This window comes from Erpetoichthys calabaricus, chromosome 18 (assembly GCF_900747795.2).
Source record: "Erpetoichthys calabaricus chromosome 18, fErpCal1.3, whole genome shotgun sequence".
In the NCBI taxonomy this organism is placed as follows: Eukaryota; Metazoa; Chordata; class Cladistia; order Polypteriformes; family Polypteridae; genus Erpetoichthys; species Erpetoichthys calabaricus.
The window spans coordinates 12,426,097-12,447,184 of NC_041411.2; the positions used below are offsets into that span (position 1 = coordinate 12,426,097).

Consider the following 21,088-nt stretch of genomic DNA (forward strand, 5'->3'; position numbering starts at 1 on the left):
TTTTGGTAATTTTCTACTAAATTATTTCGACAACACTGAAGAATCTGTCAGCAGCCATGTCACCCCTCAAAAATAGGAGAATAGACTGAACCACCGAGGGTGAAAAACAAAGAAAATAACATATATGGCCAAGCAGTTGAAGTAATACATGCTTTCACATGGATTGTGTAACATATTCTAGAAGGATGAAAAGAGTGACACCCATGAGCGACTAAGAACTGTAACACAAGCAGGCAGCAATTGATAACAGCGTCGTTCAAGGTACCAACATCTAAAGTATTACTTGGAGAAAGTTTTCCTCAAATGAAGCGGTTTTCTTTGTCTTTTCAGGTGATCTCTGTTTAAACTGACCATTGTTTCCTTATGTTTGCATACTACAAATTAAGTGTTAAACCAATCAATGAATGTTGTGCATCTCAAGGGTAATGGAATGAAATGTTACTGGTCAGACATGCAGGATTATTACAACAGTGTCACATTGGTATATCGACAGGACTCGCCTTAAATGTTTGTGTTAAAGGTACATTAATTGCTGAGCGTTTAACAAGAACCTGAAATGTAATCCTTTTATATAAATAATTATCAGTAATCTGGGTTAGATTTTTCAAGCAGGGGGGATTTTTTTATTTGTTACATTTTATGTACTGCAATTGTATGTATTCATTGTTTTAACTGTGTGATAGTTTATCATTGACTGTAATGTAGAGGTGGAACTGGACATGTATTACCATAACAAAACGGCAGAAGACCATAAAAAGCAGGCAGTGTGGTGTGGTGGCTTAGCCTGCAGACTCTGAGGCTGTGGGTTCAAATCCCACTACTGACATTGTGTGACCCTGAGCAAGTCACGTCACCCGCCTGTGCTCCAATTGCAAAAAAAATAAATAAAGAAAAGAAATGTAACCAATTCTCTCACAAACTTTGTAATTCACCGTGGATAGGGATGTTAGTGTGGCACGGTGGCGCAGTGGTAGCGCTGCTGCCTCGCAGTTAGGAGACCTGGGTTTGCTTCCCAAGTCCTCCCTGCGTGGAGTTTGCATGTTATCCCCGTGTCTGCGTGGGTTTCCACCCACAGTCCAAAGACATGCAGGTTAGGTGCATTGGTGATCCTAAATTGTGCTTGGTGTGTGTGCCCTGCCTGGGGTTTGTTTCCTGCCTTGCACCCTGTGTTGGCTGGGATTGGCTCCAGCAGACCCCTGTGACCCTGTAGTTAGGATATAGCAGGTTGGATAATGGATGGATAGGGATGTCAGTATAATAATAATAAAAGAGCCCTAAAATATCCTTTTTCTCCATTTGTTTTTAAACCGCAGATACAGTTGTGTGTCATGGCAGGCTGGAGGCTATACCATGCGCACTGTTTACTAGGCAGGGGCCAACCCTGAGCAGGACACGAGTTCATCAAAGAACCCACATACGTGGTGACTTTGAGATATGGGCAGGAAACAGCATCCCAAAAAAAAAAATTAAATAAATGAAAAAAAAAAAAAAAAAAAATACTGTATATATATATATATATATATATATATATATATATATATATATATATATATATATATATATATATATATATATACACAAACATGGGGAGATTTTAACAAACTCCATACCAAAAGTGGCCACAGTATGGAGGAAAATTTCACAGAACTAAAAAAGCACAATATTATGTTCTGAATACACCACAGTGCCACCCAGTAAAACTGCCTTTTGGAAAAATCTCACTTTAATCTGAACATCGTCCATTTGAGTATTGAAACGGTTAATGGTCATGTCGCCTGGTTCTCCCATTAATTTAACAGTGTCCAGCTCTGATCCTGGAAAGCCGCAGAGGTTGCAGGTTTTCCTTTCTGTCACTTTCTTAATCGGTGATCAGTTTCTGCTGCTAATTGACTTTGTATCCCTTCATTTTAATTTCCTTTTCTTGAAGACTAAGTCATCTGAATTGTTTCTTTCTTTCTTAACTAAGTTGTGAAGTTAGTCAACAGATGACCTGCTACTGTACTGTAAGTCAGGGCCTCCAACTCAATTGATTTTACTCCAGCCAGTTCTTTAGTAGGCGCTGATTCCTGTTGTTAATTAACGCTGTTATTTAATTCCATGGCTTGTTGGTGCTTGTATTCTGTCACAGCAAACATTTCCAAAACTGTTAATTTCCTTTTTTCTAAGTGCACTGTCAGAATGTTTTGTGGATCTGAGCAGATCAACATCAACATTACCGAAGAAACTCCCCCTTTCTTTAATTCAGATATTGTGTTGATAAGAAATATTTGTGAACAATTTAAAATCACTTCATTTTTTTTTTTTATAAAAGACCCCCCCCCCCCACACCAACATATGATATGCAGTTCAAGTCATATTGATAACTAGTCATGCAAGATTTTGAGCTTTTCGGGGTACCCCGTATTTTGGGACTGCTAGACCCAAAAAGCACTCATTTTTAGGCAATTTATGAATGAGGTGCAGGACATACCACCTTTATGATAAAGAGTAAACCAATAGGTGTCATTGACAAAAATGATCAAAAGGACTTGAAGTTGTGCAGGCCACATCAGCTGACCCCTAATGGAATATGAGGGATCAAAGTTACTCCTTTTCAGAAAAATGGGGATTGATAATATAGCTATGCAGAGCATTGTTTTATGCTATTTCAAAGTTGCTGATGAAGAGTGTAATAATATTTTTAATATTTATTTTTTTACCGGTGGACTGAGCCCTCTTTAGAGCCAATCTCAGAAAGGTACAAATGAAAAATTTCACATATAAGCATGTGGGGTACCGTTTTAGACTATTTCAAAGTCTGTGATTATGAATATTATGTGATTTTTGATCCTTTACTAGGATATCTAGCTCTGTATGGACCTCTATCAGAGGGTGAAAAAAGACAAATATCTACTACAATTGAGAATATTTAGGCTTTAATAATTTAAATTGAAGCACACAATTTAATATAAAATATGTGACGCAACTACCACTATTACTGTTTAGCTTCATAAAGTAAATCATTACATTTCTTATGAACACCCCGAATTAAGGTGGCTTACAGTAATTCAGACTTTCTGTTTTTTCTAAGAGCACCGTCAAAATGTAATGCTCACCTTTCTTTATTTTCAGATATTTTATGATGTACACAGGTTAGCTGGTCATATGTTGGCTTGATTTATATCTCCTTTTTGATTGGCCGTTAGTAAAGAAAAAAGAAACAATTAAGGGGTCTGAGTCTTAAAAAGAAAGTCAATTAAAAATGAGTCAAAAGAAGTTAATTAGCAGCAAAAAGTATTGACTAATTAAGGAAACGGTTAGAATGAAAGCCTGCAGCCACAGTGGCTCTCCTGCCATAAATAAACCAAACAGGCCTCATATACCTTCTCAAGATGGCGGCTACCTGAGGCCACATTTCTTCCCATAATGCCCTAGCAGTCGTCCCACCTCCCCATTCTTCGTCACTTCCTTTGCAGGTGACGTCGTAGCCACGTGACAGATGGCTTACTTCTCGGCTTTCGGCGAACGTATTTTAAAAATTAAAGAAATGTTTTCCGCCGCAACTTTCTTTTCCCGCCGAGTCAATTGGAGCAAAACGTTCGGTCGTCGACGAGGGTTGCCTGAAGAACGGAAAAGCAGCCGGCTGTTGGTTTCTCGAACCGTTTGCTGTAGGGGGCGTGCGTCACGTGACCCACACGCGGCGGCGGCCGCTCGGTAAAGATGGCGACAGCTGGCTAGAAAGGCAGAGCGCAGAGATCGAGAGCCACCCCCCCACCCCGACAATCGAACAGCGCAGGGCTGGAGATCGGAGGCCGGGAAGAGGAAAAGTGAGTCGGGCAAGGTGAAACCCGAGAGCGAGGGGGAAGAAAAACACACATTTAATCGCAGGAGAGATCCGGCCGTTGAGGAAATAGGTAATAATAAGGCCTGCGTGACGAGAAGCGCACACTAAGTCGCCTTTTTTTGTTTGACTGCTGTTACGGTGACTGAGCAGAACAGGGCGAAGGTGTGAGGCTTTAGCGGAGCTCATTCTGGAAACCGGGTTGATGGAGGCGTTGTCGAAATCAGTCGTGAACTTGAGCAACACGGCTTAAGACTCGGGATTGTCACCGAAGCGCCGACCGTTTGTGCGGGAGGTTCGCGTTTTAAATGCCTCCTTGAGGACTGCGTGTGCTCTGTGCTCTTACGGCGCTGTTAGAGTTCACATCGCAGGGCTGCGTGTCGACCGGTAGGTAAGTATCGAACCGATTCACTGCTGATATTTCGTCCCCCTATTATTATTCGCCGTTAACATTTACTGATTTTGATTCCTTTGAATAACGACGGTTGAATTCATTTGTTGTGGAATGGCTCTTTAGGGAGCGATCCGTATGTTCGTAACAAGCAGGATAATCCGCAGATCAGCCCCTATTTTCACACTTAATCTTTAATTAAACATTTTTGTTGTTTGTTCAGATTTGTCATTTTTGGCTTGTCTATCCCGATCGCTCTTTGAGCACTCCTGCTAATAAACATTACGTAGCCATGGCCAGCAGCACCCGGAAGTTTATGACCCCAACACGTGTTTGTCTGGCGGTTACGAATGACTCGCTTGGAGCCTCATGGTGTGGCCTAGCGACGAGAATGTGGCGGGCGCTTGGAGCCCCAAGGTCGCCGGGTCGCCCAGTCCTGTCTTTACGCTTTAGAAGGATCGAAAGGCGCTATAGAAAGGGATCATTTCATGTTCAAAAGCGACGAGTTTGCACATTTCTCGTCACTCGGGTTTCAGTTGTCTTTGTGTGATCTTACTCACCCCACAACACTTAGAATCTGTCTCAGTATTACATTTAAATTTTGTTTTATTCAAGGACTTTGTTTCTGGTTCGGATGTGAGCAACACTAGAGTACCACAAGGAACAGACCTGTCTTCATTTCTCTACTTTCAGTATACATTAGACTATGAGTCTTGCATCGGGTCATGTCACTTGCAAAAGTTCCCAGACGATTTTGTGCTTGTGGACTGTTATCGATAAGGGGAATGTGACAGAGTAGAAGTTTCAGGTGGAGACATTTGTTTCTTGATGCAGAAAGAATTGTCTACAAGTTAACATCGGCAAAACTAAGGAAAATAATATTGACTTTCACTGCAGCACGGTGCCTGTATGTCCAGTCATTGTTCACGGAGTGAGTGAAGAGGTGTTTTGGGGACCACATCAGTGACAGGTTGGACTCGTTTTGTAACACAGAAGATTTACAGGAGAAAGGGCAGAGCACATTTGTTGTTCTTTTTCTTGGGAGGCGGTGTTTCTTTAATGTGAGTGGTGACATCCTTCACATCCTCTACAACTGTATGGCATGGTGTGCTGGGCTGGTAACATCACTTCAGGAGAGGCCCACAGAATCTGGAAGCTAATTTAAAGGAAGGCTCAGTTATGGGACACACTCTGAACCACCTGGAGATAGTAGGGAAAGAGTGAAGACAAAACTGAGTTCTATTAAATTGTGAGTTCTATTATGAACAATGTTGCCCATCCTCTGTGTGACACACTGACACTGCTGCAAATCATTCGGCATCAGTGTGTCAGGAAATATTACTGGAGCTGCTTTATTATACCAGCAGCAATACACTTGCAAAATGCTTCTCTTTGAATGACAAGTCACAAGTTGTAGTGTTTATTTGTAATTTATTTTTGTTGCTCTGGTGAATATATTTATTAAGATTTTCTGCCTGTTGAAGGATGTATCAAATATATTTTATGTATCCCATAAGAAACCAGACTATGTATCATACACAGGGTGAGTGAAAATTTATGTTAACATTTGAACGGCGGAAACAATTTATTCACAGAACATACTTCGTATGTGCAAGGTGATTTACAGGAATGTCATGTACCATATGTGCCACATAAATTGTCCACATAAATTTTATATAATTATATACATAGCAGTACTATTAGTGTGAACATAATTTTGATTCGCCCTGTATATTTTGTGTATCCCATAAGAAAAAGCAGAATGGGTACTTAAGCCATCTGGATAGATATTCTACACATGTCTTTGTAAAATGCAGCTTTTTTAGCAGTGGGTGAAGAGCTGCTTGTGTTTTATTTTTATACAGCTACACAGGTTAAGGAAATGCAGTAGTTCTTAATTTTTGATATAGAGAATCACTTTTGACATATATTTTCTTGAAAGAAGGCATTCAGATTTCAGTAGCATGGATATAGTAAAGCAAATGTGTTGGTCAGTCAGGTTTTATTTCCATTTTCTCACCAGGTATCTTGGCTTGACAAAGTCCCCTTTGCTACTAGGTTGGTGATCACATTTTAAATTAACTACAAACTTTCTTGAGGTTTTGCTATCCCCAGACTTGGACAGAACTTAAAATCCGTGGGCAGACCTGAAACATGCAGTGCCTGCAAGACCATCTATGGATTTGTCCTGGTTAAGGCTTTTCACTTCAAACCGTAAAGGTGTGGGTTCACATCCCGCTACTGATGACACTGTGTGACCCTGAGCAAGTCACTTCACCTGCATGTGCTCCAGTTGGAAATAAAACAAAAAGATCTATAACTGTTTACCTAATATTGGAGGTCTCTTTGGATAAAGGGGGTCACTCAGATAAGTAATAATACAATAGATTCAAACATGCTATCTTGTTATATGCAGTATTAAATATGTTATATACCATAATGTTTCAATAATAATATAATAGATTTCAAGATTACGAGTGATGATTTGCACTTTTGTCCTCCCCAGTTTTCTGTGACTGGTGGTTCAGTTGTTATTGTGTGTTTTTTCTCTCCCCTAACACTCAGTATTTGCCTTAATATTAATAAAGTTTTGCTTTATTTTTAAGATGTTTGGCCATGTTTTCATAATATATTTTCCATGTACTATAAGAAAAAGTGGAATGGATACTTAAGAAATCGTCTTAGGTGGCTTACACAAGAGCTGGTAAAACGGGGTTTCTTTTTTAGACCTTAAAGATCTGCTTTTGCTTTTTGTATGTGGGCTGCTTCTAATACAATGGATTCAAACAGGCTAGCTTGTTATATTGTATGGATTGTTAAAAGTAACAGAGGTAGTAGAATGGAATTAATAAAATGTACCTTTTTAGGCTCTGTGGTGGATGTGATAGAAATGCCCCTTTCCAGTTTAGGTTGACTCTTCGTCCCCATGTGGTTTTGAGCCGTTGTGAACAATGCTGCACAACCTCTCTGTGACACACCAACACTGGGAACTTGCAGCCGTTGACACGTGTAAGGAAACGCTGCTGGGACTCCTATGGTTATATACCTATGTAATACCTCCCTGACACTGTTGCTGCAAAAGCAGTTTTTCCTTATTTTAATTTCATTTTTTTTTTCAGTCATTCTGGTTTATATTGAAGGTTGTTTTGTTTTTTTTTCGTCATATTATTTATTGATCGAGCCTCTGTAAAAAGGCAGATTTCTCCATGGGAATAAATAAAGTTCCGTCTGTCTATCTGTTGGGGGTTAAATGTGGCTAATGGAATAATTGTTCATCCAGTTAATTTTGGAGTTAACTTTTCATCTTGTGGCATTTTTATGATGTAATGTAATTTGTCCTTGATTATAAAGCTTCCTTCTCACAATGTAAATTATATAAGATAAGCTAACACGGTACAACACCCTAGTATTTCAAATTCTGTGTAACCCTAAATATGATTTGAAGATTTTTTTTTTTTTAATCATTCTTGTGGGTTTGTTTCAGGGGTTGTGATTTCATTATTATAATATTCCTTGAGCTTCTGTAAAAACTGCATTTTTATGTCTATTTAGGATTTTCAGTGAACATTTCTACAATAAAAGGAATGCACAAATGTAATTAAATGTAAAATCATTGTTGCAGCCAAGTACAAGGAGTACAGTGCAGGAATGCTGACAGCTTCTTCACTCCTTTCATGTATAATTGAGGAGTAGCCCATCTTCTTGTACTGTTTTTCATTTTAAATTGGTCAGCCGCTAAAGTGAATTCTTACATTTGAAATGAAGCTTTTTCTTGCGACTGAATGCTTTTGAAATGTCCATTGTATCTGTGAAATCTAGTCATTCTATAAATGGTAGGTTGCATGGCAACACTTGGTTTAGGATTAACTTCTTCATTCCCAAAAGCCCAAAGAACCCCGGGCCAAACCGTGGTAAGAAAAGCCTGCTGATCACCGCTTGCGTATTGGCAGCTAACTGCTACTGCTTAGTGATGAGATGTCTGGCTTGTGTTATGTGGTACAGGCCAGTGCTTTTCCTTATTTGATTAAGTAGTTTTTTATTTTATCAAAGGAGGTAATATGTGCAGTAAAATGAGTGATTTTAGGCTGTCTATTTTACTAATACCAATCCGAGTTTACATTTTAGAATATCCTAAGTGTGTCCTCCATAATGGGTATTTATATTTCATTTGTTCTACCTTTTTGTCTTCACTGCTGACACCTCTTATTTAATTCTGATATCCAATATATTTATGTTTATAATAATCCAATTATGCTGATAAATTGCCAAATGTTGAAAATCTCCTTAAAAGTACAATACTGTAAAGCACATTTGAATTTTATCAGTAGCTTTATGGAAGATAAAATGTTGCATCGTGTTAATCTTGCATTGTCTGTTTTATCTATTACTGGCTGGGTGACATCTTAACTGCGTTTTATTTTGCTGAACATGAAAGTGAAAGTGACGCTTTTCCTAGAAGCTGTTGAATAAATGAGTGAATCATAGTCTTGTGGGATTCTGAAAGAGTCCCGCTGTGGCACTGGTATCTAAATCTTTACAGTGACCATTTATATTAAATACTGTAATAACTTTTAATAGTAAAGACCTTCTTAAAGTGCTTTTTAGGGCTATCCTTTGTACAGTTTTTTTTCCCCCCTCACTGGTATCCTGATAAGTTATCCAAAAATCTTACAGACCCAAACAGACGGCAGTGGGCATTTCACAAGACAATGTACAGTGTTTTTAACATGGGATTTGAAGGCTAACATGTCAAGAACTTCCTTATTCTAATGTGCAGAGTGTATTGCCATGCAGACTGTAATTTACACTGTGAAATAGTAATGAATGAGCGGTCCAGCAAAGCCGGGAGTTAGAATTGAGAAGTGGCTGTGTCCTGAAGTGTGACTTTAAAGTTCCAGAGCCTTGTACCACATGATAGACTGTCAAATCAAAAATAAACAATTTAAATTTCTGTTCGTCAAAAATATAGCATTTAAATTTGGCAATATACATTCAAGCATTTTTTGAGCTTGATGTCTAATTAAGTGTGTTCAGCTATGAACTTTAAGTAGTTGTCCACTTTGTACTTCAGTGTCGTCTGTTGTCACTTTGGCCGGTGATGTTGGTGGTTTGTATGGAGCGTTATTTATTTAGGATTGTTAGGTGGAAGGCTCAGAGGTGTTGTATAGGGAGAGAGAGTTTGTGCTTTATTCACACTGTATATTATGTTTAGATTGTGTTTTCTTTGTTAAAATAGAAAATTTAGCTCTTTACAGAAGCTAGATAAATTTTATAATGGACTGTGATAATCCTCTCCAAATGCATACCAGAATAACACAAAAATGAAGAAAGACTTGGGTAAAGGTAAAACAGTAGTCCCAGTTTAATATTTTTATCGTAGGTAATAAGTAGCCCATTTACACACTTTTGCAGAATAATTTGCTCCCTTAAAGTCCTCCGTACTAATGTGTCAGAGAGATGTGTTGCTCTGTTCATAATGGCCATCAGTGTTTTTGCTTCATTCACTCCCCTGCCACTGCATCCCATAACTGACAGTGCCATTTTCATAACCTTGTTGAGTTTGATGGGCTCTCTTTTAGTGATGTTAACTTGCCCAGCACACCACAGTGTAGAAAGTTACACTGCTATTATAACGTTGTAGAATATGTAAAGGATTTAGCTCTCCATGTTGTGCAGATGTATTTAATGACATTTTAGAAATACTCTGCAAAAGGAATAAACCATCCTGGACAGCCCTCACACTGCATTTTATTTCAGTGGTTGACATTTAAGGGTAGAAACTTGTAATGCATTCCTAATGCCTGTTCTCTTTTCTCCAATGCAGATGATGGATCCGGGTCAGGATCTTTTACTTGCGGCTTTAAGTGAGAGTGGAATAAGTCCAAATGACCTGTTTGATGTTGACCCCCTGGATTCTGGATTGGCTACCCCAATTCCTTCTGTTGCTCTTCAGCAGGTTAGAAGTAGATATCTTTTGTTATCCGATTGATGCTATTAACGCAATCTAACAGACTTTGGGCCTTTACAAAAAGTGGGGATGTTTGGTTCTATGACTCCATTTCTGTTTGTGTCTTGTGCCTGTCAGCATTAACTACACCCAGCGCCATTTGTAGTTTTTATGGCTGCTAATTCTAACATTAAAAACAGTTTAATTGGTGAAATATGGGCACAAATGTTTGCCTTTGTAGCCTGCATTATATTACTGTCCATTGTAATGCAAAATTAATCATTTGTTGTCATTTACTAAGTTTACATTGAGATGAAATTTAGATAACTGTTAGATACTTTATTAATCCCAAGGGGAAATTCACATGTTAGTAGACTTAGAAGCTCACATTTTTATTTTCGTTAACTTTTTTGGTTCTGCTGTTTAAAGTTGTGAGGGAAGTTATTGGTGCTGTGGGTAGCCCTGCTACTACATGGGCCTGTTATTATCGATGATGGGAGTTTGCACGTTTTCCCTTTATCTGCGCGTGTTTCCTGCCGCATGATCAAGCAATGTGCTGGTTTGATTCCATGTGAACCCTCTGTGGTCATGTTAGTAAGTGGCAGGTGAACTAACTGGGACTGTTTAGTTCCTTGCGAGCTGTGCTGCTGGATAATCTCCAGCCCACCACCACTATGAATTGGATTAAGTGTGTGACAAAAATGAAATGCAATGGTAATAAACTTTTAAATGTTTGCTATGACTACATGAAAGGTTAATATGGTGTAAAGGTGTTTTTTTCTTTGCACCAATTCTTGTCAGTCTAACTTTGTCTTATTTTTACAGTCTGTGCCAATTAGTGCATTAGAGCTGGGCTTGGGTACAGAGTCTGCAGTAGCAGTGAAGCAAGACACTTCTGTGACAATTAAACAGGAGGCAGGTCTTCCACTTACTTCATCGATCAACATTCGGGTAAGCATCTGAGTGACTCTTCAACAAATTTCAGTTTACCCAAATATATTTTGGCTTTTCATGATGGAGTTTTTTTTTTTTCTCAGTTATTTTTGGGTCTTTGAGTTTTACAAATCCACAATGTGCCCATAGTCAAGACATTGTTATAGTCTTGTCTCAAAGAACAATCATTTTTTTATTTGATTATAGCATAGCAAATGGTGTAGAGATTCATACATGGAACCTTAATGATATTGCTTTGTTTTATACCATCAGACATTAGTGTACATTCTCTCCTTTTATCAATGCTAAGTATTTTGAGTGAGGTGCAGCTGTTCTTTATAGTCATTAAAAGTTGGTATGAAAGCATTGAGTGACTAGGTATGTTTTTCTTCTCATAGTATTAATGGAGGATTGCTTTGTAACTTCCATAGCTGGTTTTATCCTAAATATTATCCCATTTTGTTTCAAAGATTTTTTTCTTTAGTTTTCTGAACTTAGCTTTTCATAGTCCTGTATGCATTTGCATATTTAATGTGATCTGTAAGTAGAATTGGATCATGGTTTAATGATGAATAAAGCTTAAAGTCTCTTTATTTAGTGAATATGTTCCTTTGGATTGTGTATAGGTAGTCCTGGACTTTAAGTTACACATTTGTATTCTGCAAGATTTTATATGATTGACTGTAATCTGTCAATGAAAACACCTGAGCTGGTAGGTAGCATTGGTGAATATCCTTTTCATTGACCTGCATTGTGAGGAAACATCTCATGCAGCAGCTGTTAAACTACAAGAGAAAGAGAGAGAAATCTGGTTATTAGAACATCTTCAGTAAACATGGTCTTCTGAAGCCTGGACAAGTACAGTGATTCCTATGAAACAAAAGGACCGAGTATTTTTAAAAATTGTATGTATTATAATATTAAAATGATGAAAGATGAAGCTTACTACTGGTCCAAGTTTGCATGACCTTATGGAGTTGTTCTCAGTGTCCCATATAGAACAAGAACTAGTTGTAAAGGGAAGTTTCACAAAGTGTTTCAGGACCATTTGGTGGGCATCGGTACGTTAAAACATCAGCAGAACAGGATCCTGACTTAGCCAGGTTCGAAAAAGGGGGAAAAAGCGGTATGAGTGGGACTGTCTTAATTGAAAAGTAATGAATGAATGTGTGATCTACTACTCTTCTAATCTGGATACATTTTTAACAGTGAAGTGGTTTTCAGGTTATTTTGGTGTACATTTCAGACTGCTGCTAAAAACTAAAGAAAATAGACTAAATAATAGACTAAAGAAAAGTAGTAGTTTCTACATGTAGGCAAAAACATTAGCTATAAAGACATGGAGGGCGACACTATCTTATAGGAAGAAACCGTCTGAAAAAGGTTTAGCATTTAGTTTGATAAAACATTCTTATTATCTAAGCAATATGCAGAATGAATTAAAATGATAAAATGTAATTTTAAATTTTAAAAATGGTGTAACAAAGTCTCATGATTTATAATTTAATTAATGCACTAGTGAGACTGCTTCTGGAGTTTAGTGTGCAGTATTAGTCACACAGCACAAAAAGATGTAGCAGGACTTGAAGAGGTGCAGAGAACAATGACTTTGTACATCCTCGTGCTAAGGGGCATGTACAGTACTAACCGACTCAGATTTGCATCTGTGGAGTCTTGGACATTGGGTGGAGGTATTTCAGGTCTTCATAATTCTCAAAGCTATTGAAGGAAGGCACATTTACAACTGAAGCAAAGAGCGGTAGAAGTCTGCAACATAGCACTGAAGCATGTGATTTAAGCAGAAACCTCGACAACCTTTAAGAAGTAGATATGGGGTAGCTTAGCTATTAGCTAAACAAATGAGCTTGATGGACTTGAGTGGTCTCCTCATTTGTCAGACATTTTATATTCTTATTTGTCAAAAAGTCAAGATGCAATAAAGGTGATAAATGGTATTGTATACTGCTGATTTCAGAGATGTGATTTTTTTTACTTGAAGTGTATTTGCCTGTAATAAACTTTTTTTTTTTTTTTTTTTTTTAATACAGAAACCGCAGCCATCAACCACAACATTTGTCTTGAATCAGTTAAATCAGCTGCCATCACTGGGAACAATGGTTGTAACCAGACCGGCTGCTGGTAGCACTTCGAGGCCAAGTATTACTATGACAAAGATTGTTCATGGTACAGCACCAACTTGCCAGTCACCAGCCAGTCCTGGAATGCAGAGCACACTGTCAGCGCCTGGCAAAGACCAGATTCAACTGAAAGACCTTTTGAAAAATAATAGTCTCAATGAGCTGATGAAACTGAAGCCACCTTCCAATATTGCACAACCAGTGGCAACGGCTACCAGTGAGTTCAAACTTTTTTATATACCCCTCTTGTTGTTGTGGACAGTGGGTCGCATGCACCCACTAAACTTGTGGGTTTTAATGTTTGAGGATTTTTGTAATTAAGCTTTATAAAGATGTTGGCATTTCTTTCTGTTCCTTCTCCCTTGTATTGAGTGTTTTCATGGGCTTGGTTTTATGCCTTTATGTTTGATGTATTGATTGAAATGCAAAAAAGTAAATGGTCTATAGAAACTAAAAGCAGGCAGTTGTGTCATGACTTAGCATCAGTTCGTTGTTATTTGTGATGGTATTCTGTAAAGTCTTTATTTTTCTTCATATAACATTAGAAATCTCCTGAGGTTAAGTGTAACAGAGTGCATATTCCCTGGGGCGTATAGCTGTTAACTGTGTAGGAATAGTGTTTTGAGTGAGCTGTTTAAAATGTGGAATTAATTGACTTTTACAGAGATTATTGTACTTTCAACAAAGGTGATAAAACAAGGTAAGGAGGTGGTGGCACTGGTGAGAAGTTTTACACATTTCTTTAGCACACTTTGTTGTTCACTTTAATTTTTAAAAATCTGTTACTGTTCTGTACACAGGTGTTTAGCTCTGGAATCGCCTTCCATTTTGCCACATAAAATTTCAACATATTCTGGTATTTTGTAGTAAATTGGACATCTAATTGTGCTGTGCTAGAAGCTGGCAGCATAGAATGTCAGAAAGGCCAAAGTGTGGGCCACTCACAGAAATGTTTATCCTCTCATTCCTAAAGATGTTAGGACAAGCACTACAATTAATTGTTATGCCATGCAGTAGATTTTTGAATCTCTAATCTCGATTTGTAGCTGAACTCAATAATGGAGTAAAGAAGGAAATAACGAACAAGGAAGTGGCACGAATTTGGGTAAATGATGATCTCAAAGTACGGAGCTTCTCGCCTACTAGCGTAAGTTTTTCTTTTTATTAGTGACCTTTTTTTACTTGAAAAATATTCGTTCATGTAGTAATGTTTTCCTTTAATGTTCAATTTTAAGCAACAGAATGCTTACAGCATGTCAGCTGTACCAAAAATTCCTGGAATAAAAGAGGAGGAGGAGCAAGAAGAAGACGAAGAGGAAGAACTTGGCCATGCTGAAACTTATGCTGAATATATGCCAATGAAATGTATGTATTAGTGAAGCAAATGCTTTTCTTGAGCTCTTAATACACAGGCTGAAGTATTCAAATGTTTAGAGTAATTTTAGTATACAGGATTTTCTAGAAAATAACAAATTAATAGAGGAAAACTGATCAATTATTGCATCTACAGTTTAATAACATTTCATTCTAAGAAATGAGACCCTAGTTGTGATGTCTAATATAAAAATGTATACATTTTTTTTAAATGGTTGCTTGTATGGATGGTGCTTAAAAATTTCCCTTAAAGGGAGTTACACAAGTTTTAGGTTTTTGAAATGATCTACTGCTTTAATGAGGTAGCACCAGTGTTTATTGCTGAAATTCAGCACCTTTCATATTTTTGATGTTATAATTTAAATAATTTACATGGAAATTATTTAGACCTCTGAATCAAACCTCAACTAAAGTGATTTTTAGTTTAAGTCTGGATTCAGAGTGGCTGTGGCAAGGGCTGCACTTGCTTTCAGGTTAGATTCAAACAAGAAGTGAGTGCATTTTGTGAAGATCATCATTAAAACAATAAAGTGACGTCTATACAGTCGTAATTCTCTTCAGAAGCCTTGCCATTCATTTCATTGGAAAATTATGTACTCCTGAGTCCCAAATATGACATCCATTTTTTGTAAAACGGCATTGTTAGTAGTGAAAGTTACCAAGACACACTCTAAATAGACATTTCCTTTCACTTAATAATACACTTCTGTTAAGCTCATTCAGAGCTAGAGTATTATGCTGTGTACACTTGTAATTTGCGAAAATGCAAACATGATGTTTATTTGTAACATGTCTATCCTGTAGTTTAAAAAAAAAAAAAAAAAAAAATGCCACTATTACACTCGCCAAACAAACAGATGACCGAGGGGTTGGGGTGTTGGTGGCATCATTGTGATGGGCTGGTTGGTGATTTGCTGTAGGCAGCAAGAAGGTGATGGAGCAGGAAGAGATAGAGGGATTGAGTTCTTTGAAATATGTTACTGGATTGACAGACAGAGACCAGACGTTGAAGGTAAGAGCCCAGATGTGGCATTGTCAGGACAGGCAGCAGCAGGTGGATTCAGCTACATGAAATAATAAGATGCTGATCTGCTGAGCTTCTTTTACCTTTCTCTGGTACAGTTGTCTGTACCACTCAATGGGAAATTGACTCTTGTGACTGTGAAGAAGATAGATGCCTTATCACCACAGAAAGTAGTTGTAGGAAAAAAAAATCTGGAGAGAAGCAGCTGTACACAAGTGTGTATCTAATATACATTCAACCGTTCATGTAGTAAATTTGATAAAGAACTTTAAGAGTAATCAATTGTCCTCGCTATCTGCAGTAATATAATGGTGTCACTAGGAATGTGTTTTGTGCTATTAAGACTTTTTACACCATAAAATTACTTACTACCTACTAATGTTCCTCTACAAAGCCTTATCAAAATCACTTAATCCAATTCAGAGTGACACACTGAGCCTGATCTGGCAGTGTCCAGCACAAGGCAGGAGCTGAAATTAGACTGTGTACCTGTCCATTGCAACCTTTGTACGGCCTCTTGTTAAATCCTATTATAACCATGTCTTTTTTTGTTTTTTTAGTCTTTACATTTGGATTAGGACTTGTTTGTATTTAAATACATGTGGCTTAATGTACTACTATGTGTTTAAGTTAACTGAAACTGTATGTAGTCACAGATGCATATTGGTTTTGTGTTCTTTTAGTAAATGGGATGGCAGTGAGAGTATTTTTGACATTGTGGTTACAGCCTTCCTGTGTTGCTTCTGCTTGACTTAGTTTCAATTGATTTTGTTTCCCCCAGTGAAAATTGGCTTACGACACCCTGATCAGGTTGTTGAAACAAGCTCTCTTTCGAGCGTTTCTCCTCCCAATGTGTGGTACCGACTCTCCATTCCTGAGGAGACAATAGATCGGGGTTGGCTGTCAGCGCTGCAGCTTGAAGCAATTACGTATGCTGCTCAGGTATAATCTCTGTTGACAAAATTCTCTTTAAGCAGACTTTTTATTCCTTTTACAGAGCTGGGCTGGTGTATTAGTAATGTGGTCACAGTATACGTGAAACAAAGTAGCCTTAACTGTGGTATTGCTGTGTTTGTCTTGTTGACAATATACAGTTATCAGGTATTAATATATTCCATCTTTTTTATACAGCAACATGAAACATTCCTTCCAAATGGGGACAGAGCTGCCTACCTAATAGGAGATGGAGCTGGTGTGGGCAAAGGGCGGACCATTGCTGGCATTATCTATGAAAATTATCTTTTAGGAAGGAAAAGATCTCTATGGTAAATAAATAGCCAGAATTTAGACATTTGGTAATAGTGGAACAATTAATTTTGTATTGGTGTTTTCTGCTAATGTTTTAAAGTAAAATTTAGTTTTTTTCTATTTTTAGGTTCAGTGTATCTAATGATTTGAAATATGATGCAGAAAGAGATTTAAGAGACATTGGAGCAAAAAACATTCAGGTCCATTCCCTAAATAAAGTAAGATCTTTTTGTATTATTTCTAAAAGGGTTTGTACAAGAATTAAATTAAGAATATGAGCTTGATTCTATGTCTTTCTTTTTTTTTTTTTTTTATAGTTCAAATATGGAAAGATTTCTTCAAAGCACAATGGTAGTGTAAAGAAGGGTGTTATATTTGCAACATATTCTTCCTTAATTGGTGAAAGTCAGTCAGGTGGAAAATACAAGACAAGATTTAAGCAGCTTCTGCACTGGTGTGGAGATGATTTTGATGGTGTTGTATCCTTTTTATTTTTGCTGTATTAAGTGTCATCAGAAAGGGTTTTTTTTTTTTTTTTATTTCCCCTGAAGAACATTGCAAATATGCATTACAGAAATGGAATTTTTATATTGTTTGTAATTGGTGTGTTTGGGTTTAAGGAGAGTCCTACAGGTTAAACACCCACTAACCCATAAGATTTCAAATTAGTCATCTTGAGCATACAGGGGACTTTGGTGGTAGCTAAACTGCTCCTGCTGGAGAATTAATGGCATGCTTTATTTTCAGACTCTTGAGAGTATACTTAAGCTGCATCGTTCAGTTGTGGTTTTTCCCATTTTCTCTTATTATTATTAATCAGAAAGTAAACTTTGAAGTCGACATTAGCGAAGAGGAACAATGAGGCCTGTAATTTAGAGTATGGTTTTGGTATTGGGCTAGCTTGTGTGTATTGTGTCTGTCTGTGTCTATCTATAAAATAAATTAAAAAAATCTTTCTAATCCTTAAATTTAAGGTTCCTTAACTGATCTCTCAGATTATTTTTGATGAATGCCACAAAGCTAAGAATGTATGTCCCATAGGTTCATCCAAGCCAACAAAAACTGGTTTAGCAGTTTTAGAACTACAAAACAAGCTTCCTAAAGCAAGAGTGGTTTATGCTAGTGCTACAGGTAAGTGGATCTTTTGTAATGGGCTGTGATTCCTCATTGTGCAGCTGCTTGTAGTGATTTCTAATGTAATTAGGAGATTCACATTATAAATATTTTTCACTTGAGCACAGTGCTAGTGATTTTTACATTATAGTAAAATGTGTTCATGGCTTTTAATCTAGGTGCTTCTGAGCCAAGAAACATGGCATATATGAATCGACTTGGAATCTGGGGTGAAGGAACTCCATTTAAAGAGTTCAGCAATTTTATTCAAGCAGTCGAGAGAAGGTAAGAACAATTTAGATTATTTTTCTGAATGTGTGTTCTTGTGCATGACATTAGTGATGCTGATTAGTTCGGTTCAGCCATGTTTCCGTTTAAGTGCTTTTTCTTTTTTCTTTTCCTTTTTTTAAATAATCATTACATTTGTGGATTCAAGTTGTCCTTGTTTACATGCTTTTTCATTAAATACATAAATTATTTGCAGCTGCTGTACATTAGACAAATGCTATTGCACTGTGCTGATATTTTATCATTATAATAAATCCTGCAGAGGTGTAGGGGCCATGGAAATTGTGGCTATGGATATGAAGTTGAGAGGGATGTACATAGCAAGACAGCTAAGCTTTGCTGGTGTAACTTTCAAGATAGAAGAGGTACCTCTGTCCCAAGACTACATCAAGATGTATAATAAAGCTGTTCGGTTGGTAAGAAACATTTTGTACTTCTAAATTTTGGCACAGAATAGTGTTTTATTATGAAAGTACTTTTAGGTGAGTAACCATAAAAGCTTTCACAGTAAGGCTGGAGGAGAAACCAAAAGATGTAATAGTCTCTGTGTAGAACCTCAAGTAAACTTTTTTCACGTTGTCATTATGGGGTGTCTGCGGTGGGTTGGCACCCTGCCTGAGATTGGTTCCTGCCTTGTGCCCTGTGTTGGCTGGGATTGGCTCCAGCAGACCCCCATGACCCTGTGTTCGGATTCAGCGGGTTGGAAAATGGATGGATGGATTATGGGGTGTTGTGTGTAGAAGGACTCCCCAGCTCCAACGCTCAGGCCTTCAACAGTCATGGCGATACTCCATCTGGACCCACTGCTTTGCTGGCACGAAGTCTTCTCAGCTCTCTGCTTACCTGGGCTGCTGTAATTGTGGGTGGGGGGAAACTCTCTTCTATGCTGGTATCAGCAGAAGGATGGGTGGAGGGTGCAGTACTCTGAGGTGAGAGTGGGTTAGGGTGGTCAAACCTGTTAAAGAAGTTGTTCATCAGGTTTACTTTCTCCCTGTCTCTCTCAGTGGAGGCACCCAGCTTCGAGATGCAGCCAGTGATTATCTTCATCCCATCCCACACTTCCTTTATGCTGTTATTTTGTAACTTCTGCTCCAGTTTTCTCTTGTACTGCTCCTTCGCCATCCTGAGCTGGACTCGGAGTTCCTTCTGCACGCTCTTAAGCTCATGCTGATCACCGCCTTTAAAAGCCCTTTTCTTCTGGTTCAAAAGGCCCTTGATGTCACTTGTAATCCAATGGCTTGTTGTTAGCATAGCAGTGTATTGTTCTTACTGGAACTACAATGTCCACACAGAAGTTGATGTAGTTGGTAGTGCAGTCGTCAACCTCCTCAATGTTTTCACTATGTGACCCCTGCAGGATATCCCAGTCTGTAGTTCCAAAGCAGTCTCTCGGAGCCTGCTCTGCCTCAGGGGACCACTTCCTGAATGAGCGTGTGGTATTAGGTAGCTCCTTCACTCTTGGTTTGTAGTGAGGCTGAAGCAGAACCAAGTTATGATCTGCTTTCCCAAGCGCAGGCGGTGGGGTGGCGATGTATGCGTCCTTAACATTTGCATACAGTAGGTCAATAATCCTATTTCCCCGGGTGTTACAGTCCACATACTGGGAGAAGGCAGGTAATGTTTTGTCCAGCGTCGCATGGTTAAAATCTCCAGAGATTAGCACAATCGCCTCAGGGAGCTGCGTTTGTAGTTTAGCAACAGTGGCGTGGATGACGTCACCCGCTATCTCCACGTCCGCCCGAGGAGGGATGTAAACAATAACAACAATGACGTGTCCAATATCTAAAGAAATGTTCTCCAATAGCCTGCATTTTGGTCTGAAGATGGACAACTGTCTTGATCCATATGTTATAATTGGAACCTTGATGTTTCACTTCTATTGGTAGACGCATGTCAGTATCGTATATGTGATTGAATTTGGCATTATTCTCACTAAAAAAGTCTAAAGGGTTACTCTAACCCCAGTTTCCCAAAACAGTTTTTTTTTTTTTTTTTTTTTTTCCAAATGCGATTTTTGGCACTGTTTAATGTTGTACCAAGACTGTAGATCTGTTGGGAGAAAACCTGACATACGTATATTTTTGTGGCATTTATCAGTGGGTGTCTGCCAGAGAGAAGTTTCAGTTAGCTGCCAATCTCATGGACGCGGAACAGAGGATGAAAAAGTCAATGTGGGGACAGTTCTGGTCAGCCCATCAAAGGTTCTTCAAGTATCTCTGCATAGCATCTAAAGTGAGCAGGGTGGTTCAGCTGGCTCGTGAAGAAATTAAAAATGGCAAGGTGAGTACTACGACTGGATGGGGGGGGTTGATCGGGGGGAGTGGGTTGCTGTCCTAAGAGATTATTTATTAAATTCACAGTAAAAAGTAGGTGGTGTGGCTAAAACATAAATATAAAACTTACTTTTTTGTTTTACTCTTCTAGTGTGTGGTTATTGGCCTCCAGTCCACTGGAGAAGCTAGAACACTGGAAGCACTGGAAGAGGGGGGAGGAGAACTGAATGACTTTGTCTCCACTGCAAAGTAAATTTACTGTTTAAATTCATTTGTTTTAATTGATACTTAAAGTTTTTGGCTGTTCAGTGAAAATTAGTTTTGATGTTTAATTCCTTTGTTGTGAGTGTTGTTGATGAGCAGTAGAGAAAAGTGGTCTTTAACTTGACTTACTGGATAGCCTCAATTGTTGAAACTTGGGGGTGGGTGGATTACTTTCACTTAGCAAATCTTTGTAGTTATGTGTAAAGATGTATTTTTTTTTCTCCACCAGTTAAATTTGATATGTAGGTGGACAGTAATATAATTGTCAATGATCA

General features: G+C 38.2%; 1 protein-coding gene across 3 annotated transcripts in view; it reads left to right on the forward strand.

Annotated features, from left to right (window-relative positions):
• The first annotated feature begins 3,447 nt into the window (after window positions 1-3,447).
• sbno1 (strawberry notch homolog 1 (Drosophila)) overlaps window positions 3,448-21,088 on the forward strand; it is a 29,849-nt gene continuing 12,208 nt past the window's right edge. Inside the window, exons 1-15 of one of the 3 annotated variants that reach the window (XM_051921071.1) lie at window positions 3,448-3,806; window positions 10,036-10,167; window positions 10,984-11,109; window positions 13,140-13,446; window positions 14,276-14,376; window positions 14,465-14,594; window positions 16,409-16,569; window positions 16,759-16,892; window positions 17,003-17,093; window positions 17,193-17,354; window positions 17,871-18,006; window positions 18,168-18,273; window positions 18,539-18,692; window positions 20,374-20,556; window positions 20,701-20,798. In XM_051921071.1, the coding sequence (XP_051777031.1) occupies window positions 10,036-10,167; window positions 10,984-11,109; window positions 13,140-13,446; window positions 14,276-14,376; window positions 14,465-14,594; window positions 16,409-16,569; window positions 16,759-16,892; window positions 17,003-17,093; window positions 17,193-17,354; window positions 17,871-18,006; window positions 18,168-18,273; window positions 18,539-18,692; window positions 20,374-20,556; window positions 20,701-20,798 (2,021 nt within the window). In that variant the 5' untranslated portion in view covers window positions 3,448-3,806. The other 2 variants (XM_028825424.2, XM_051921070.1) reach the window with 2 other exon arrangements.